Source organism: Pecten maximus, unplaced genomic scaffold (genome assembly GCF_902652985.1).
Source record: "Pecten maximus unplaced genomic scaffold, xPecMax1.1, whole genome shotgun sequence".
NCBI lineage: Eukaryota > Metazoa > Mollusca > Bivalvia > Pectinida > Pectinidae > Pecten > Pecten maximus.
The window spans coordinates 1-20,327 of record NW_022979269.1 but is presented as its reverse complement, the minus strand read 5'-3'; the positions used below and the strand labels follow the sequence as shown (position 1 = coordinate 20,327).

The 20,327-nt window shown below is 34.9% G+C and overlaps 2 protein-coding genes across 3 annotated transcripts; one reads left to right on the top strand and one right to left on the bottom strand.

Moving 5' to 3' along the window:
- Positions 1–7,043: 7,043 nt before the first annotated feature.
- LOC117318420 (mediator of RNA polymerase II transcription subunit 34-like) lies at positions 7,044–10,402 on the top strand. The gene is made up of 2 exons (XM_033873410.1): positions 7,044–7,708; positions 8,410–10,402. Exons 1-2 carry the CDS (start codon positions 7,143–7,145, stop codon positions 9,221–9,223), a joined length of 1,380 nt encoding a protein of 459 aa, XP_033729301.1. The 5' UTR covers positions 7,044–7,142; the 3' UTR covers positions 9,224–10,402.
- A 402-nt stretch (positions 10,403–10,804) lies between these two features.
- LOC117318418 lies at positions 10,805–18,019 on the bottom strand. Of its 2 annotated transcripts, none has more exons than XM_033873407.1 (6): positions 17,627–18,019; positions 14,725–15,289; positions 14,185–14,354; positions 13,894–14,010; positions 13,284–13,493; positions 10,805–12,913 (listed from the first exon to the last, which is right to left on the bottom strand). In XM_033873407.1, the coding sequence occupies exons 1-6, from the start codon at positions 17,732–17,734 to the stop codon at positions 12,017–12,019; spliced, it is 2,067 nt and encodes a 688-aa protein (XP_033729298.1). In that variant the 5' UTR covers positions 17,735–18,019; the 3' UTR covers positions 10,805–12,016. The 2 variants fall into 2 exon arrangements, with proteins under 2 accessions (XP_033729298.1, XP_033729299.1); XM_033873408.1 differs by having other exon boundaries at positions 15,175–15,289; positions 17,627–18,018.
- Between the last annotated feature and the right edge of the window lie 2,308 nt (positions 18,020–20,327).

Sequence of the window (20,327 nt, the reverse complement as noted above, 5' to 3'; positions counted from 1 at the left end):
GGCAACTAGTGTTCATTGATAAGTTACAGCAAATAACTGTGTTAAATATGAATATGTGAACCATCAACTGTGCTTATAAAGTGTGCTAAAATAATAAACTGTGTTATATTTACACTTCATTGAAATATTTCTAATGTTATGTAATTATTGTGTACATATAATATTAAACTCTGATTAAATATTTAATCTTACTTTATATTTGATGTTTATTTTATTTTACCGATAGAAATATACAACTTTTTAAGGCCTTTACAAGTTGGTGTGTTCTCTGCAGATCTGTCTATTGTTCATGATGTGGGTTTCTCAATTATTTCATCATTACTGAATAAATTTTGATAATTTTTGTTCTCCTAACACAAGCGGTGTTTGCATGAATACCGTTACACACAATACATGGGTAGCCTATGTCATTGTCTGATCCAAATGAGTAGCGCGTGTGCCCACCCCTGGCATCAGTCACCGATCTTACTTTCTTCAACATTGACCCCATCAAGGTATTTATTGCCCTTTACCATACAATAACAGACCCTCCCCCAAATCTATCGCTTTCCGTTACACAAGCCTCAGAATATACACGTTGTCATCCATCTGACAGTAAAGTGAGACTTGTCGGTGAACATCACGCGGCTCCAATGGGCCAAATTACACTGATTAGGTACATGTGTCAGCCGCCATTGCCTTTGACGTTGGTGTCGCTTTTGTGTAAGTGCGGGACCAGCATAGGGATGTCATCGCCTTAAATAAACTCCAGCAAACTTGATGCGACGTCTCCATCTAAAAATTGATTATGGAGGTGAGAAAGACATATATGCCTCTATCTTGGCATTGCAATATTACATGATATTGTTGTATCATGTATACCCGGTACCATATTGCTGGGCTATGTGCCCCTGCATTATCCGAGCAATGGCCTTACCCCTATCAACTCAATTTTGCTGTACAATCACTTCAAAAAGAAATATTTACTTTTTGCTTTTTTCTAAATCCTAGCATGATTAATATGTTGAAATGTAAGACTTTGAAAATGAAATAAAATAAACTAAAAAGAAATATTGTGTAACTGATCTGTGGTAGCAGTGTACAGTAAAAATGCCCAATTCCGAAAAATATGGCACATGTTTTAGATATGTGAACATTGCCAGTTAACCCTACAAGTAACCTCTAATAAAGTATATATATATTTGTTATTTATACAACATTTGCAATTTTAATACAGCTCTGAAGGATCAGTAAACTTCTAAAAAAAAATTAAAATTCTGTGTTTCTTAGAGCTGTGAAAATCATGCTAACAACTTAAAAATAGCTTAAAAATTGCAAACTATTATGTTTGACCCAAAATGACACAATTCTCTACACAATTTCTTTTCTGTAAACCTTTTTGAAATTAAATATCTATCCCAAAGACAGAATTAATCTTGTTTTGACATATGTTGTACATTCAGTTTTCCTACCATCTTACCTTGATTATATATCGAGCCTCCATTTTTTGCTGAAGGCAAAGCTAAATTTCCACACTTTCGGAAAATCCGGAAATTTAAAATCCGGAACCAATTTATTTATTTTAGTTTTAACAAGTGTGAAGTCTGTATGTACTACTTGATTACAGGAGTCACATATTTTCTTAACAAAAAATCACCCATGGCCAGGCTGTCCTACTGTAGTGTGCTACCAGTACTGTTCCCATTTTTTATTTGTAATGATTTACCACCACATATAGTACAAGAGTACCCACAAAATGCACGCTTTCTTGAAAAATCTGCTGAGATCATGCAACATTGAGTGGGGTCATGGTTGACTGAATTTTAATTGAAGAACATTTTCACAGTTCAGAGTTAGCTCAGTGTGAAATCTAATTAAATTTAGACCATATGTCTAAAAATTCTATTAGAAAAACCTAACCTGTCTTTCTTTTTTCTGCTCATATATAATGGTCCGGTGTAGTAAAACCTGGACCAATCAAAGATACACAACCAGCTTTTTCTATCAAATCGGAGGCCCTGGCTTCTTCCAAAATCAGTGTACTTATTTAAATGTTCATAAGGTACCGCTATAAAATCCACCACTGAACTTCCAAGGTTTAGGACAGAGCGGTCAAATCAATTTTAATACAATTCCTTCCATTTGTAAAAGTTGAGGAAATTTATAAACTTTACTGAGAAGATTATATGGTGACTGTCTGCTAACAATTAAGTTACCACTGTATCTGTATATTGTTCGATATACCGGCTGTTTATACTATTCAGAATTCCTTAGTCATTTTAAATTGACAGTGGAAGTGTTCCGAGTACAGGTAATTTGGCGCGAATATTGCATATGCGGATTGTCGCGGTTGTCTACCGGTATATAAGCCAGTACACCTGTGTAGTTCGTCAGCTCTCCGTGACTCGTGTAGTCAGAATGAAAGTCTTGATCAGACTGTTATGGTAACACTCACTGTCAGTAGTTTATCGTTTATAGTAGGGCCATGTAGCCGCTAGTTTACTAAACTACTGTCATGTTGTCATATAGTATGTGTTGAGTGTGTGACAGAGTTGTATAATTTGTCTCTGTCTGTATATTTTACACAGTGTTATTTAAATAAAACTACCTGAACTTTATATATCTGGAGTTTGTGTTAATTTACCAGACTTCACGTACAAATTATGACCCAGAATGTAAGACCCTGACGTACCCAAGATCACCGAACCTGGGTATAAATATTTTAAAGGTGTCGGTTTGAGGTGAAAAGTCGCTCTTATACAACAATTAACATTTTCATCAGAAAATCTACTACGTACATTTCTCTCTGGAAGTTTATCAACTCCTACTATAATGGACAGCAAATGTTTTTTTCTTTAATTTGGTATATGATTCACTATATATGAAGCCATATAGAACTATCACTAGACTTCACAAAACATCGGGAAATAGTCGGATTTCATTTAGTCGGACACTCATCTGTCCAGCGAATACAGACCCTGAAGCATTTAACATTCCCTCAAACGCGTTTACGTTGCGTTTGCGTTCCATTCGTTTTGTTTCGTTTGCGCTTCGTTTCGTCGAGCGTTTTTCGTTTGCGTTTGCGTTTTGCGCTTATTTCTGTTCGTTTGCGTTAAGTTGCGTTTGCGTTTTGCGTTTCCTTTCATTTGCGTTTCGTCTGCCGGATGTAATTCCCTGTAAGAATTGACAACAGTTGAGTACGCATGCGCGTGTAAAACTAAAAGTGGAGCCAACTGCTGGGTGTGGCACGACGATTATCCTGATTGTCCGTGTTCGGGAAAGCCTGGATATATGTATTTTTAGCTACCTGTACTTACTTACCGTGAGTGCCGCTGTTGTCCTTTTAATTCATTATGGATTCATCGCTGTGTTAATGGTTAATTGACGGAATTGGAAAAATGTTAGTCTTAATCTTAGTGAACAAGTTATTTGTTTTGACATAAATATAATACTTTTACAACTTTCTTGTTTCAGGTATCCCATGGCTGTAATACGATTGCAGAAAATCGGACCAAATTTCTAACCAGTTGCTGCAGCTTTCTTACTTGTGTACGGCCTGAGCGAATCTGGCTATTTATCACTTTTGATAAATACTTTATACCTATATTCGTTAACATATTTTGACATATTTACCCGGTAGCGTTCTAATAAATTTCCAAATACGCAGACATATATATATATATCACATGTACATGTATACTTTGCTAATATAATGGGACACATCAGAGACTCAATTTACGTCCGTAAACAGTTGTGTATCGTACAATATTTTTGTTGAATACAACGAGATACACATTTAATCACACATTTTTATATCGTGTACAGTAGCAGATTGATAATTTTCTGAACAGCAGGTATACATAGTGTAACATTTCGACAATTTTCTAAATATAACTAACTTCTCATCAACAAGATAATTGACATGTAATTAGTGTCATCTTGACTAGCAGAGGTTGTATATTATAACTAACTAGGGCAGTGGCAACATCAGATTCTTTCAACAAAAACATGGTGCATGAATGCTTCTTATGAAATTTTCTCTTCACAAATGGACGACGGACATCCAAACGGTAACAAATTCAGGCTGTACCGTGGATAATTAAAGTAGTGGATATCCATGGCAAGGACACAATGTCATACATCGACCCCCCAAACAAAAATCAAATTAAAAATATCTGTCGAAAGTAACAGTGTTAAATATTATCTTATATTTTTGTATTATTTTGGACCAACGATGTATAACTTAATATCAATGATACGTAAGGTGCTGATATCGAGTCTACTGTATGTTTAATTAATAAGCATCTTGAGTATTTGTTTGCTCCAAGCCCGGTCCCGTACCTGTACCCGAATCAGATCTAACAGTTTGATAAGGGCTGGAGGCGTTGGTTAGACAGGTACTCTACTTACCTGTCAAGCACTCGTGTTCTGTCAAGACATTATCCACGGGTGGCCCAATTAGCCATGTGCAGGTGTCGGGTATATGTCCGGTAGACATTCCGTTCTGACCAAATGTAATTTTGATAGAGTTGGCGCTTTCGTAAATGCAGCAAGTTATTTATATAACCTCGAATATGATATATAATTGTTAGTTTGGTATTATTTGTAAAAGGGGGTAATTTTACATCCATATCAGACAATTCACTATTAAAATGGGGAACATTATACAACTCACAATATTTTGCGACATCGATCATATTATACTCGCAAAATGCACCATGTTTATTATCAATTAACAAGGAAGATCAACAAATTAATATGTGTTCTGATGTTTTTATGTTCTATCCGTCCGTGGGTCCAAGTTTTTAATCTTGATTGAAATTCATAGAAAATCTAGATTTTACCAGAGACCTATATTTATTATATAGGTCTCTGATTTAACTGTGACTGAAAACTGACGTACAATGAACATCGATACATTAACGATGATATTTACAGCTAGCAAAGCTATAATATTGATTAAATCCAATACGACTAATTTAACAGATGACGGGTATCCTTTCAAACTCGTATCCGTCAACCTATAAAGATGTCGCCACATTTACTCACAAAAATAACGTCTGGGTAACTTGTTCCTATTATTTTCAGTTTTGGAATATACATGTATTTCAGTTTTTGACACAGCTATCAAATCATTGTTTTAAATGACACATGCCCAGTCAATATCAAACAACAATGTATCCATGTGCAAGTTATTCATCTGACCGAAATTACATTGTGACTGCTTCCACTCCTTCTACATATTATCTATTTAACAGGTTTTACGTTCTCTGTACTACAACCTCACGATCTTTCAACTGACGAAATTATGAAGACATCCTCTTGCTAGTCATGGGCTAATCCAAATTTCTACTTCTGGAATTCTTTCGAGAATTCCATATCCCTGATATATGATTTTACATATTATTACCTAAAATAAAATAACCTTTTGGTTCCCATTATTTTATACTGGTCTGGAGCTACTACAATTATATCGCATATTATTTAGTCTTTAGTGATATAACAAATTATCGTATCAAGAAAATTGTCAAAATATCACACGATACATATACTGTTATATTAAAAAATATATACATAGTTCAACTACATCATATATGCACCGAAAGAAACCGCAAAATGAACTGTAAAAGGAAATATAACGAAAACGAAAGTGAGAGATTGTGATGTCACAACTCGTAGATGATCGCAATATGGCAGGCGTAAAAACGCCTCCATAAAAATAGTCGTACGATATGTTCGTCCTGTTCTGTTTAATGAATTATTAGAATGTGACCCACTATTGTATATATACGTCCCGTTATAAAGAGAACGTTACCAACATGGACAATACAAGTACATCCCGTTTTCTTTATGTTTCACAAACCTATAAACATGCTAACGATACACATGTCTGTTTCTATTCAGGAAATTATCAAAATGGTCCATGATACATATGTGTCTCTGTACGATATTTACGTCCATTTGATTTCGAAAATAATCAAAATGTTTAAGATATCTGTACGTCCTGTTATATTATGAATATTGTCAAAATGTTACATATATCCAGAGACATATATACAGAGAGATTGGCAGCTCTCTATTTGCCCTTGTGTTTACATAGTGGCCCCTGACCTTCCCACAATCCTTTGCGGTCGCTCGGTTCAGTCTTCACTAGACGCCATATTGGAGAAAACTTGAAAACCAGACACATAATTATCGATAATTTCTATTTGAAATCATCACCAAGATCCAATTATGTGCTTTAATTTTATTAATATCAAAGTGCAGAAGTGTCATCAATATGAAATATATCACAATTTGCTGTCCAAGTGTTTGTATTTTGAGTATGAAAGTCAAGCACAACGCAGGAAAGATCGGCGGGAATCTCCAATTTTCGAAAAGTCCCTATGGGGTTTTCGAGAATACGGATAAATGACAACAATGTGCATGATAATCAAGACCACATTCCATAAGTATGATAGTTTTTGGTTAATGTGGTAACTTTTGTAGTGGCCTAAATAAAACGATGTGCTTTCTGTGTGTATTTAAAATGACGATGTTTTTGTCTGACGTAATGGCGGATTAACCAGAACATGTCGAATAAGTTCCAATACTACGATACACACATGCGCATAGCCCGATTTACCTGCGCTCGCGTGTGTTTGATAGGCGACAGGACGCTCTCGATAAGGGATATGCTTGAGTGGTCACGAATAAAGGGAGCCACTATGTGAACGGGGAAATAGCGATGTTACTAATCTCTCTGTATATATGTCTCTGATATATCAGTGTGTATGTGTGTGTTTAAATCAAACAAGATAGCCAGGCTCGTTACGGCTAGATACAGGTAAGACAACTGCATCTGATTGGATTTTCTGCAGACGTATTTCAGCCACGGGATACCTGAAACAAGAAAATTGAAACACTGTGATATATACGTAAAACAAATATAACATTATGAATTTGCTCACCAAGACAATTTGTTCTGTGACCAGATTCTGGTCCTCTCACTACTTTGATATTTAGTCTTTAGAGATCTCCCAATCGCAACATCTCGGGGAAATTTCCGGCAACACTCGGAAATCTACTCCCTCGAATGCATGCGCCCGAAAGCCATGCTGTGAATCACGACATTGTTCGAAACTCCTCGGACTTCATCGACGAGAGGTTACGAAATTACAATAATGGCCGCCTTTACACACTGTTTGGATTTCGCGAAAGAACAACTTGGAATTGCGTTTGAGTTGAAAGAGAAGCAAATTGAGACATTGAAATGTGCATACGAATTGAGAGACTGCATAGCAGTTTTACCAACTGGTTATGGTAAAAGCCTGATTTTTCAGCTATTGCCTTTCTTCATGCAGAAAAAGCACGGTATGGAAAGCCCGATGATCACTTTGGTTGTGACACCATTGAATTCCATCATGGAAGATCAGGTGATGAGTCTCCAGAGAGTGGGAATTCAAGCTTGTTTTCTTGATTACGATGGCAAAAAGGGGACACGATATACATTTGACACGCATGATAGTGGTGATGAGGAAGCGGAAGGAGAAGACCAGGATCAAGATGATACTGTTGTTGCCAAAGACGTGGACATCAATGATGTGATGAAGGGGAAATATCAGCTAGTTTATGCCCACCCCGAGACACTTACGAAGAGCAAGAGAGTGGCCAGCATGTTGAGGTCGAAAACATACCAGGACAGGACAGGCGCAATTGTTATTGATGAAGTTCACATGGTTACAGAATGGTAAATATATAATATATTAATAGCAGTATCTATACTCAATATGTGATGTAATACCTATTTGTACTATATGCTTTTCAGATTACATGTAAATTATCGATAATTTGATACTTATCTCCACACTAGAAAATAATTTTAAAAGTTTATCTCCAGATGGAAGACAATCTTTCAATTAAAGGACATTGGTTTTTTTTCTCTCGTTTAATATTATTCTGTTGTCCCAAATCAATAAGTGTGTCTCATGATAGTTATTGTTATTTTCAAAACTGTATTTATACAGTAATCTGGCTATTTCGGGAAACTGTATGTTAAACATAGAAAGAACTCATTAAAATTTTACAAATTGAAAATATTGGTGGAGAAAAAACACAAAACATCAAAATTTTACTATATCCTCATCTGCTCCTTTTTCAAAGAAGATAAAAAAGTAAATATATATAACAAAATGGCAATATTGACCTGATTCCATCAGCTACAATTGATTGCTTTAAGTGTCATATCCAATTAAATAACAGTGCAGGGTTTTTTCGAGAAGAGATGTCTCCTGGGATCCAACTGGTAGCTCATTTGTTAAAATAATATGTCTGACTTATCATGAAATTGATCTAGCCCATTTCTAGCATCTTGCATTTGTTCTCGGATACATGTGTTGGGTTTTGATATTGTTTCTACATAAATATCTATCACTATTGTCCTTTTTGCAGGGGTGAAGGATTTAGACCTGCATTTAAGGAGTTAGGAGAGCTGACCTGCATACTTCCCCATGTAGCGCATCTGGCATTAACAGCAACATCAACTGATTTGAGAATTTCAACTCTATGTGGTATTCTGATGTACAAGGACCCTGCTGTGGTAAAGATGAACCCGGATCGACCAAATATTTACCTATGTGTTCAATCAAGGCTCCCGAATAACAGGAAATATGAGAAATATGACGAAATTCTGAAACCGGTGATAACAGAACTGAAGCAGAAGCTAGAGAAATTCCCTTTAACTATTATGTATGTGGAAAGCTTAGAGGCCCTTGGATATTTCTACAGATTCAGTTCGCACCACCTAGGGGAAAACCAGTATTCACCAGTTGGAAGTGCATCACCAGAGAATAGAATCATTGCACAATACCACAAGGATTATACGAAAGACATGAAACAGTTAATTGTGAGTGAACTTGGGAAAGATTGTCCTAAAATTAGACTGGTTTTTGCAACCGTTGCCTTAGGTATGGGGTTGAATGCTCCTTCAATTGAAAGAATAGTTCACTGCAGACCACCTACAACCCTTGAAAACTATTTCCAGGAGATAGGCAGAGCAGGCAGGAAGGGCCAGTCAGCTGAAGCAATACTTCATTTCAATAATAATGACCTGGCAAAATCTAGGAAAGGATTGACCCAAGAAATGATCGATTTCTGTCGAAATAACACCACATGTCTGAGGCGACAGCTTGTAAAATACTTTGGGTATGATGATGTTTTGTGTAATGACAAGATCAACTGCTGCAGTAACTGTAGATGGAGTTAGACAGCATTAACACAGTGTTTTTTGGTTAATGTTCAATCAACGAAATGAATGATTTCATCTAGATTTGTTATGGAGGACACAATCTTTCGATATCTAATAGACATGTGCACTATCCTTCGATATTTAGTTGATGGTGAGACCAGCCATTGGTAACTTATTGGCGGAGGACACTATCTTGGGTACATACAATGTACTTGATGTAGAAAAAGTACATATATGATAAAAAGGTTTTGTAAGAAGTTATTAAAAGTAAAAAAGTCCCACAAATATTGTTACATGAACTGGGCCTGGATAGGAGACAATTAGAAAGTACAGAAGGTAAAGATATTGGTTCAGAGTACTAGTTGTGTACTTAGAATTGCATTGTTTCAAATTGTTATGATTTTTTAATTTGACATGTTGTGTAAATAGAAATGCCTTTTATTACTGAGCCAACTGTGCATGTGTAAGAAATGATTTTTAAAAGACCTAGGTTTTGGTGAGGTATGGTTGAACCTCTATTGTGTTCAGAATCAAAAACTATTCTCGTTGGAATGAAAATCGAGAATTTTTTTATCAAATTGTGAAGAAAAAAATTTGATCTTCGTCAGAAATTTAACATACTGAATGCTTTTTGTATAAACATGTCCTTGAACAATTTTTTCCTTTCCGTTTTCATCTTTCAGTTAACGTTTATTCTAGTTAATTAAATATATGTCTACATGTTGTATACATATAGAATTGGGTGATTGTAATAAATGTACCACCAGAGAGATGGAAGATGAATTCCAAATTCTTTGAGCAAGACAAGATATACAGTGTATATAAATACTGTTAGAAAAATTCCTTTGTCAGCAGCTTCATGTATGCAATCGAATATATCCCACAGTGATGACACATATACTGAATGATGATAGACACTATTTGATGATGATGATGATGGCATTGTTGTTTTGTCACTTTGTGCGCTATTTATCTGTCCCTGTATTATTTTGAATATATATGTCTAAATCTGATGTTTAATGTCAAAGAAAACTAATGTTAAATGTCAAAGATACTGAATTACTATGTGCACTCAGTAATTTCATTTATTAAGGTGATAAACTATATAAGAACTGCATTATTTTGATATCAAATGCATACTCTTACTGTCGGATATATATATTCATACTGTATTGATATACAATGTCTGTTACAGGAGAAAAAAATCTTTACATTGTACTGCATATTATTTGTAGTTTTGTAATGATGGGGCCGAAAGTTTGAATTGAATTTGAAACATAATAAATTATCAGTAAATGTTTGAATGTAACCGTGATCTGATCATGATTGCCTTTTTAATAGTCACCATGTTAGGGCTCATGTGAATTTTACAGTATATTAAACCAATATTTTCCCACATCAAATGTACATTTCATCTGGTAGCATCCATATAAGGAAATGGTTGGTCACTGAAAAACTTGAAAGGCCATAGGATTTCAATATCTGTAAATGAGTTGTCTGTTGAAGATAAAAAATACTTTCAAATCCTGAACATTTTTATACACCATTCACTCATGCATGGTTATATTTATATGTAAAATAAAAGCAATTACAACCTCAAAGATTTTAATTTTGTTTATTTTGTAAGCTTTCACTCCAGACACACAATAAGTGTGTAACAGGAGGTCCGTCATCAGTGACATAATTATATAATAATATGTAATTAATACATAATCTACATACATATATATGCATGCATGTAAACACACACACACACATTACATGTATTGATTACATACAAAAAGTATGCATATTTACGCTTTAGTGAATGTACATGTTAAAACAATATACATGTACCAAGGTAAGAGTCTACAACCATCAGTGGTTCATCAATCGTAAGTAAATGAATGTGTACTTCTATCTTTACTTTTCTCAAAGATAACAGCTTATTTTTTGTGTATTGACAATTGGTTTCCAATTTTCATAGTATTTTTGAAAACAATTCAGTGCATTGTGTAGACCAGTTTTTGTTAAAGTCCTCAACACAGTGTAGTCAGCATACAATATAATAAACAGTTTCCAATACACCAATGTGTTAACCATGCTATTTCAATCTAAAAGGATTAACAATATATATTTGCAATACAAAAATGTTTTATGAAAAACAGAAATGGAGACAAATTTCCACAGGGGTAAATACAGATTATAAACAACGAAAAATGGAAATTTATTGATGAGAGCAACAATATTGATATATCATATAATAATCCTCAAACGAGTCCAAGCCCACCAATAAGTAATATTTATGTGTGTGTATATATATATATATGCCCCTTTCTTCATTTATTTGGTTATGGAATATTTTTTTACACCTTAAAATAGGTTGATGTCTGACATCAAATATTTCAGGTATTGTATACATATGATGTTCTTTTACATATGTACACATCATTCCATAACTCCATATTGATATATATGTGGGTGATGGAATTTAGATAAGGACAGATTATCCTCATTTCCCATTAGACAAAATGTGATAGTCACTTTTGCTTTGATGAAATAGAACTGAATGCTAATAAGTATAAATTGATTCAGAAAAAAAAAAAACAGCACAATATCTAATGATGAAGCACCTATAGCCTTTGGAATGGTTAACCAAGTCTTACAGAGCCATAACAAACAACTTAGGCCTCTCTGTCATCTTCATGGTGTTATTCTGACCTGGTATGATCTGAAGAATTCTACCGGGTTGTATTCACATGACAAAGTAATAACCCAATGAAAAGTTCATTATGCTCATTTCATCATAAATTTTCTCATTTTACTGTTCATTCATTCGTTGTCATCAGTATCTTCAGCTTCATCATCATCTACAGGTAAATCTCGCATTAAGCGTTCAACTGTACCATTCACAGCGTTCAAAAGTCTACCAGTCTCAAAAGAGAATGGAGTACGCAACACCTTCACAGATATATCTCTCTTCTGAGATATCCAAACCTTGTTTTTCTGTAGATATTTCACAATGGCTAGAACATCATCTTCATCACTTCTCACCTTATGGGTTGTTTTGATGTCTTTGAATTCAGTCATATGATCAAAGTTATCGTTGACTTGCTGAATCACAGGTGCTGCCTTGGTAAGGTTAACAATAGCACGTTCAGTTTTATTGGCTCCCAGTGATTTAATCAAAGACTTAAGAAACTTCACTTGGTTTTCCTTTTCTAGATCAGCTGCTTTGTTGCAACCAACACCACCAAAGGGATTAACAAATGATGCAGCTCGTACTTTTAATGCAAGTTGTGGTGATAATGTATGCTCAGTCTTCATGATATAGTCAATTAATTCAGTCATGTACTTTGAGAGCACTGAATGACTGAAAAAGAAGGGAATCATGTGTTTCAATATACAGTTGAGGCGGAAAATGTCTCCTTCATGTACAATATCTTTGAACTGTATGATGACAAAATACCACTGAAGGAAATTGCTCATGTAATCATTAAGCTGATCCTGAGGTGGGACAACTTTTTCAAACTGGACACACATTGGTGGATTTATGAGCTGGAGTGAGCAAGGTCGTTCCAGAGATGTCAGGGGAATCTTTATAACCATATCTTTCCCATTGATGCAAAGTGGAACAATTGCAGCTCCCTCTTGGATTTTTGCTCTAACAAAACAAGCTGTTCCTGCACCAACTGTGACTTTCAGGGACACTTTTTTAGGAGCCCTTTCCTGTAAACAACAAATACAACCTAAGTATGACAATTTAAAACTTTTCTAGTCATATGTAGGATTTTTTTGTCATAAGATATTATATGCATTGTGTAATAAAAAAAAAAGATGTGTTTTAAAAACATTTGCAATTTGTTGTCAAAATCTGTTTCAATCATGTTAGGAACTGGAAGGAAAAATAATTGGATCTTATATGAACTTGAGCAATTATAGTAAACTACTGGTTGGGCCAGTGATTTGACCATCACCCTTAAAGTTGATCAAAACCACATTCAAATGTAACAGTGGATGAGATATGTGGTTTATTGTGAAAACTACCAGTCAACCATCCTATGTCAAGAAATTTTCCAAAATTTCTCCTTACACAAACCTTTTCTGGAAAATCAATGAGAAGCTCGTCCAGAATCTCATCCAGTATGACATGGAACACTCGTGTCTTCTCAGAAAGCACTGAATTAGGTAAGGTCTCCTGTAAGCTTGGGTGGCATGGTACATCATTGATATCCTGCATCTTAAAATGCTTCAAAATAAATGCCAAGAAGTAAGCCTTTCCACATGTTAATGCAAAATCCTCATGGGCCTGCAAAATACAAACAGACAAAAACACCTTTGAGAGTTACCATACTCTAAAACTGGAATAATAAGCTATTGAAATGGATAATACAATGTGAAGAAGATCCTACATGTAGTATGTAACAGGTGCATATCATTAACAGGAATTCCAGAGAGAGCTACCGCAACCCCCTTAATTGGGTTAACATATATTTGAGTTATAATAAGCCAGGAAGAATTTTTCAATACAGAGTGATTACTACACTTGTTCTTAGATAATTAATTGACTTATCTCTACTACTTCAATAAATTACTGATACTGTAATGAAAAGTCATTGTGCAGACATCTTACCAAATCAATTCCTGACACCAAAACTCAAAATGAAAAGTTTATCGAGTTAATGTTAAGAAATTTAGATATTATTTACCTTAAATCTGGATTTCACATTTCCATTGACATTGATCCTTTTGATATGGTGCTTAATGTGGGCCATTGTACCAATCTCTCTGCCTTTCTTGCTGAAGTACAGTCTCTTATACATCTTCTGGAATATTCAATATTAAGAATGAAATAGCTACCTTATTTTTTATCTAATGTTCACAAATATTGTCAATTTACTCCTTTGAAGTTTGCTAACTTGTATGAAAACTAAAAACATGTAATGACAGGAATGGACATTGAAAACAACAAAGATACTCAAGTCATACATCCTATTTACCTCGAGGAAATCCTGAATTGTATGGAACATCTCAATGATGACTGGATATAGTACATCGAATCTCTCATTCCGAGTATGAGCACCATCTCTGAGTGCCTTAGCCCCTTCTAGGCGTACTCTTGTTAACTGATCCCCTCCAAAAGGTACATACATGTCATCCAGATCACCAGCTGTTGTGCCAAAACAACATTTTTTACATTTAATATACATGTATATATATTATTACGCACAATAATCATTACATGTATAAAGATGTTATCAAAATGGTATTGAAAAGATATCAGTTCTTATCCTTCCATACATTTGATAGGTTCTTGTAAGAAAGTAAATGATTGTATTATATTTGAGTACAATATCAATTAAAGTGTAAATAAAAGAAAACAAGACAATAGGGCAATGTAGGAGATGGAGCTGGAGAAGTTCTTTTTCATTATAATGTAGGTCAAAGGTAAAACTTCAGAACTAATTGACATTTATACATGACACACTTGTAGTCACATTTGACATGAAAAGGTTATCATTACATGGAGATATATTTACCTCTACCTGCTCTTGTATACCAGTGATTCAGCTGTTGCGTAGCATCTGCCATGATATGTACACAGTCTGAATAAGATGCCTCATTGTGAAGAGATACAGGTAATATATGGATTTTTGAAACTTTTGCCATATCAGCTTGAAATTGGTGTGGAATGTGATCAGGAAGAACACTTTTGATCCATGAGAAACCTTTCAGACTGCTTAGTATTCTACCTAAAATGATTTTAAGACTGTTTCTGTATTGAGTTTTGTCCTCCTCACTAGGAAGGAAAGCTTCTGGTGGTATCTTCTCAACAATTGGCTTCTTCTGTGAATAATCTTTAGTGGATATTCTGTCTAATGTGAAGTCTGTGGCAAAGAAGTGATAGTCCTTGTTTTGGGAGTCCATACGCATGTCATTCGTTGTCACTCGGATATCTAAATTATCACCATTAAATTTCCCATCTTTACCTTCACAAACATCTTTAATGATGCGGTCCTCTGCTTCCTCGCCAAATCCAGTGATGATGTCCCTCTTTGAACTTTCAGTTAAAGTTAGATGAATATCGTTAAGCTTGGTCAGGAGCTAAAAACAGAAAGTTTACATATACATTCAGTATAGCTGTTTTTGTATACATGTATTATGTCATGCTCAAAATCTGTATATCACATATATATATATACATTTTTGTATACCGTATATAGAAATTTTTGTATATACAAATAAACTTCTGCAGATGAACAAATGAACCTTTGGCCTGAGAAACATACATGTAAATGTTAATTTGTAAGTACTCTCTGAGTACTGATATGTAATTGATTTGCACAATTCACTTCATTAATATTAAAGACTTTCATATTAAAAATTGTTTTCAATTTCTCTCCCTCCCAATAAGAATATCCTTTCTGGAAGTAATGACATCACAACACTTAAACTGTGAAACTTTAACAGAACAAAACAAGAGTCTTTTGGGCCCTAATTGCTCACCTGCTACCTGGTGATCCTTTTCAGACATTAACATAGAATAAATGTATCAGAAACCATATAGATCTCGGTCTCAGGGCCTCATGGTAACATGCAATCTTTTGGCCAATTTAACTCTTTCAAACTTAAATCATGGTCAAGGTCATTCATTTGAACAAACTTCCTAGTACTTCACTAAAGCAAACTACAAACAAAATATCAGGTCTCTGCAACTTTTGGTTATTTAGAAGTTATGGAAATATTTTAGTCTAATTGACCAAGCGACCTCGAATAAAGGTCAAAGTAATTCATTTGAACAAACGTGGGAGCCCTACATCCTAGCATGCGACCAATATTAGGTATATATGTACCTATTTCTTGTTGAGAAGAAGACATTTAAATAAATAATAAAAATGTTGATGCTGACTGGACGACGGACACGACACGGCATAAGCTCGCTTAACCCTATAAGCAAGTGAACTAAAAACAAACTGAACATAACCAAAGGAAACTCTAACATTGTTCTCCACAATAGATGCACTGAAATTATCATTGTCTTTTTTTAAATGATTGCCATGTGTATATATAAAGCTGCATGAAAACATTCCTTCATCATATATAGTAGAAAATACATAACACGGTTGGAAATTATATGCAGTGTACATGTACTAATATGAATATGATGGTCCAATTTCTTTAAAGAGCATTGGGAGAACAATGTTTCAATTTACAGTAACTGAAAATGGTCTTACAGTGATTTTATTTTTATTTCAAAAAAAGTTCTTAATTTTCTGACCAAGTCTTGAATACTCAGAGGTTTGTTCCAAATGAGTATCATTCCCTGGAAATATAGTAGGTTTATTGTGGTGTTATTTTTTAATTTTTTTTTTTTCAAAGTCATGTAGGAGATTACAGGTCTTATTGCTTTGCTTTATATAATCAACTTTAAAATCACTGTTTAAAGATACTACTAGCTACTTAACAGATCTAGAGAACTCTTGAGAAATGTGTACATTATCATTTGTCAAAACTGATATATACCTATATAATTAATACCGAGTTCAGTGAGCTAACACAGGGGCCTGGCATAATGTTGTTCACAACACATCATACCATACATGAATGTATACTACATGTAACCTGGGTATATATTATATATTCAGGTCATAATACCGCTCGGCTAGAGAGATCTTCTCTTTAGCTCGCTCGGTTGAGCGTCAGACTAGTAAGCCAGAAGTCCTGGGTTCGATCCCTAGCGGAGGCAGCGATTCAAAATTTAATTAATCATGCACTCCAGTTGTTTCATTGGCGCCCATGTAGGGACTTCTGGCTTATTAGTCTTACGCTCAACCGATCGAGCTAAAGAGAAGATCTCTCTAGCCGAGCGGTATATTGCGGCTAGTATTTACCAGGGTTACATACATGTATATGGAATTTTGCAAAGCACTATGGGTTAACTTTCTATTTCAACCATTCATTACATAAACTATTATGAAATGAAAATGGTATCTTTCTTTATAGCAAAAATAAAGGAAGTGTATCTTTTCTAATATAACTATAAGAAACCAACAATTTGTTTAATACTAATATTTTTCAACTGGTATACATTGGTCTCTAGAAGTTCTCTTATCATGTCAGTGTTTTTGCTAGAAAACAGAAACATTGAAATCAATTTGAAAAAACATAGCATGCAATATACTTTGTTAGAAGCATGGTGCCTCATAGCCAGGCAAGTGTAAATTCTCTGTATTGCAGAGTTTTGATTATATCTGAAATGAATGTTAATGTAAACATGTACATATTGTTTTAAATGTGAATTTCAATCCGAGTTTGTTTATAATCATAGCATCCTCAAACTTTAAAACCATATTCATATAGAAATAAAATTTTACATTATTTAAATGTTTATTAAGTCAATTGATGACAAATCATATTAATATGCGTATTAAAAGGACTAACCTGCTGTGCATTACCATTCCATATATTGTAGCAATAGTAGCTTTCTTTGAAGATGCTTTCACCTTTTCCCCCATGGCAGCATTCAAAATGTTTAAGAATTTGGGACATTCTTTGCTCATTTCTAGAATCGCAAGGTCAAATACATTCTCGTTTGCTAGAAATCTTGCAGACTTGTTGTAAACAACACTCTTCTTGGGTCCAGCCAGCTTCTTCAGTTCACTGTCAATTTCATGTATTTTGTCACAGGTAGTGAGAATGTCATCAGCACTAGTGGTAGATTCCGAGAAGCTGTATGAATGAAATATGGACTTTTCCTGGGGTTTTGAATATCCGTGATCACTCATACTTGTTTTACCTCCGGATATGTCTGTGTCGTGACTTGACATACTTGAGAAGTCAATAGTTCTTTTACTCTTCTTTGGCTTTAGTTTATCTGATAATTTCAACGCTTGTAATTTTTTTTCTGAATCCTCTAGCATTGATTTTAACACAGAGGGGGGAGTTTTTGCACATCGTTTCATCCTGTCTGAATCAGTTACATCACATAATCGTCCCCTAATACTTTCCATGTTAGTCGAACAAATATCCAACACCCCCTCCCATTTACACAAAAAATTCAGACAAGGATCACACACATGTATGCATTTTGCCTCGTCGCAAGAAATGTCTATCCTTAAAAACTTCTGTAAACGTTCAATGGTGTTTTCTGACTTACATTTTTGATTAAGCAAGTAATAAAGACGTTTTGATGTACTTGTACACATCAAACAAAACGGTACCGTCTTCTTTGGTGTGCTTACCATGGGCGCAGCCATGTTGGAACATGACGTACACACCATGTGACCCTCTATACATGCATTCGAGGCAATCGCAACATCTCGGGGAAATTTCCGGCAACACTCGGAAATCTACTCCCTCGAATGCATGTATAGAGGGTCACATGGTGTGTACGTCATGTTCCAACATGGCTGCGCCCATGGTAAGCACACCAAAGAAGACGGTACCGTTTTGTTTGATGTGTACAAGTACATCAAAACGTCTTTATTACTTGCTTAATCAAAAATGTAAGTCAGAAAACACCATTGAACGTTTACAGAAGTTTTTAAGGATAGACATTTCTTGCGACGAGGCAAAATGCATACATGTGTGTGATCCTTGTCTGAATTTTTTGTGTAAATGGGAGGGGGTGTTGGATATTTGTTCGACTAACATGGAAAGTATTAGGGGACGATTATGTGATGTAACTGATTCAGACAGGATGAAACGATGTGCAAAAACTCCCCCCTCTGTGTTAAAATCAATGCTAGAGGATTCAGAAAAAAAATTACAAGCGTTGAAAATATCAGATAAACTAAAGCCAAAGAAGAGTAAAAGAACTATTGACTTCTCAAGTATGTCGAGTCACGACACAGACATATCCGGAGGTAAAACAAGTATGAGTGATCACGGATATTCAAAACCCCAGGAAAAGTCCATATTTCATTCATACAGCTTCTCGGAATCTACCACTAGTGCTGATGACATTCTCACTACCTGTGACAAAATACATGAAATTGACAGTGAACTGAAGAAGCTGGCTGGACCCAAGAAGAGTGTTGTTTACAACAAGTCTGCAAGATTTCTAGCAAACGAGAATGTATTTGACCTTGCGATTCTAGAAATGAGCAAAGAATGTCCCAAATTCTTAAACATTTTGAATGCTGCCATGGGGGAAAAGGTGAAAGCATCTTCAAAGAAAGCTACTATTGCTACAATATATGGAATGGTAATGCACAGCAGGTTAGTCCTTTTAATATGCATATTAATATGATTTGTCATCAATTGACTTTTAATAAACATTTAGATAATGTAAAATTTTATTTCTATATGAATATGGTTTTTGAAGTCTTAGGATGCTATGATAACAAACAATCAGATTGAAATTCACATTTAAAACAATATGTACATGTTTACATTAAGATTCATTTCAGATATAATCAAAACTCTGCAATACAGAGAATTTACACTTGCCTGGCTATGAGGCACCATGCTTCTAACAAAGTATATTGCATGCTATGTTTTTTCAAATTGATTTCAATGTTTCTGTTTTCTAGCAAAAACACTGACATGATAAGAGAACTTCTAGAGACCAATGTATACCAATTGGAAAAATATTAGTATTAAACAAATTGTTGCTTTCTTATACATGTAGTTATGGTAGAAAAGATACACTTCCTTTAATGTTGCTATACAGAAAGATACCATTTTCATTTCAAAATAGTTTATGTAATGAATGGTTGAAATAGAAAGTTAACCCATAGTGCTTTGCAAAATTCCATATACATGTATGTAACCCTGGTAAATACTAGCCGCAATATACCGCTCGGCTAGAGAGATCTTCTCTTTAGCTCGATCGGTTGAGCGTAAGACTAATAAGCCAGAAGTCCCTACATGGGCGCCAATGAAACAACTGGAGTGCATGATTAATTAAATTTTGAATCGCTGCCTCCGCTAGGGATCGAACCCAGGACTTCTGGCTTACTAGTCTGACGCTCAACCGAGCGAGCTAAAGAGAAGATCTCTCTAGCCGAGCGGTATTATGACCTGAATATATAATATATACCCAGGTTACATGTAGTATACATTCATGTATGGTATGATGTGTTGTGAACAACATTATGCCAGGCCCCTGTGTTTTTTGGTTTTAGGCTTTTTTAACCTT

Coding starts and splice junctions, on each gene's coding strand:
- LOC117318420 (XM_033873410.1), top strand. CDS start 7,143: ATGGCCGCCTTTACACACTGTTTGGATTTCGCGAAAGAACAACTTGGA. Junction 7,709..8,409: donor GTTCACATGGTTACAGAATG/GTAAATATATAA, acceptor TCCTTTTTGCAG/GGGTGAAGGATTTAGACCTG.
- LOC117318418 (XM_033873407.1), bottom strand. CDS start 17,734: ATGTCCCAAATTCTTAAACATTTTGAATGCTGCCATGGGGGAAAAGGT. Junction 14,355..14,724: donor GTATACAAGAGCAGGTAGAG/GTAAATATATCT, acceptor TTGGCACAACAG/CTGGTGATCTGGATGACATG. Junction 14,011..14,184: donor CAATTCAGGATTTCCTCGAG/GTAAATAGGATG, acceptor TGAATATTCCAG/AAGATGTATAAGAGACTGTA.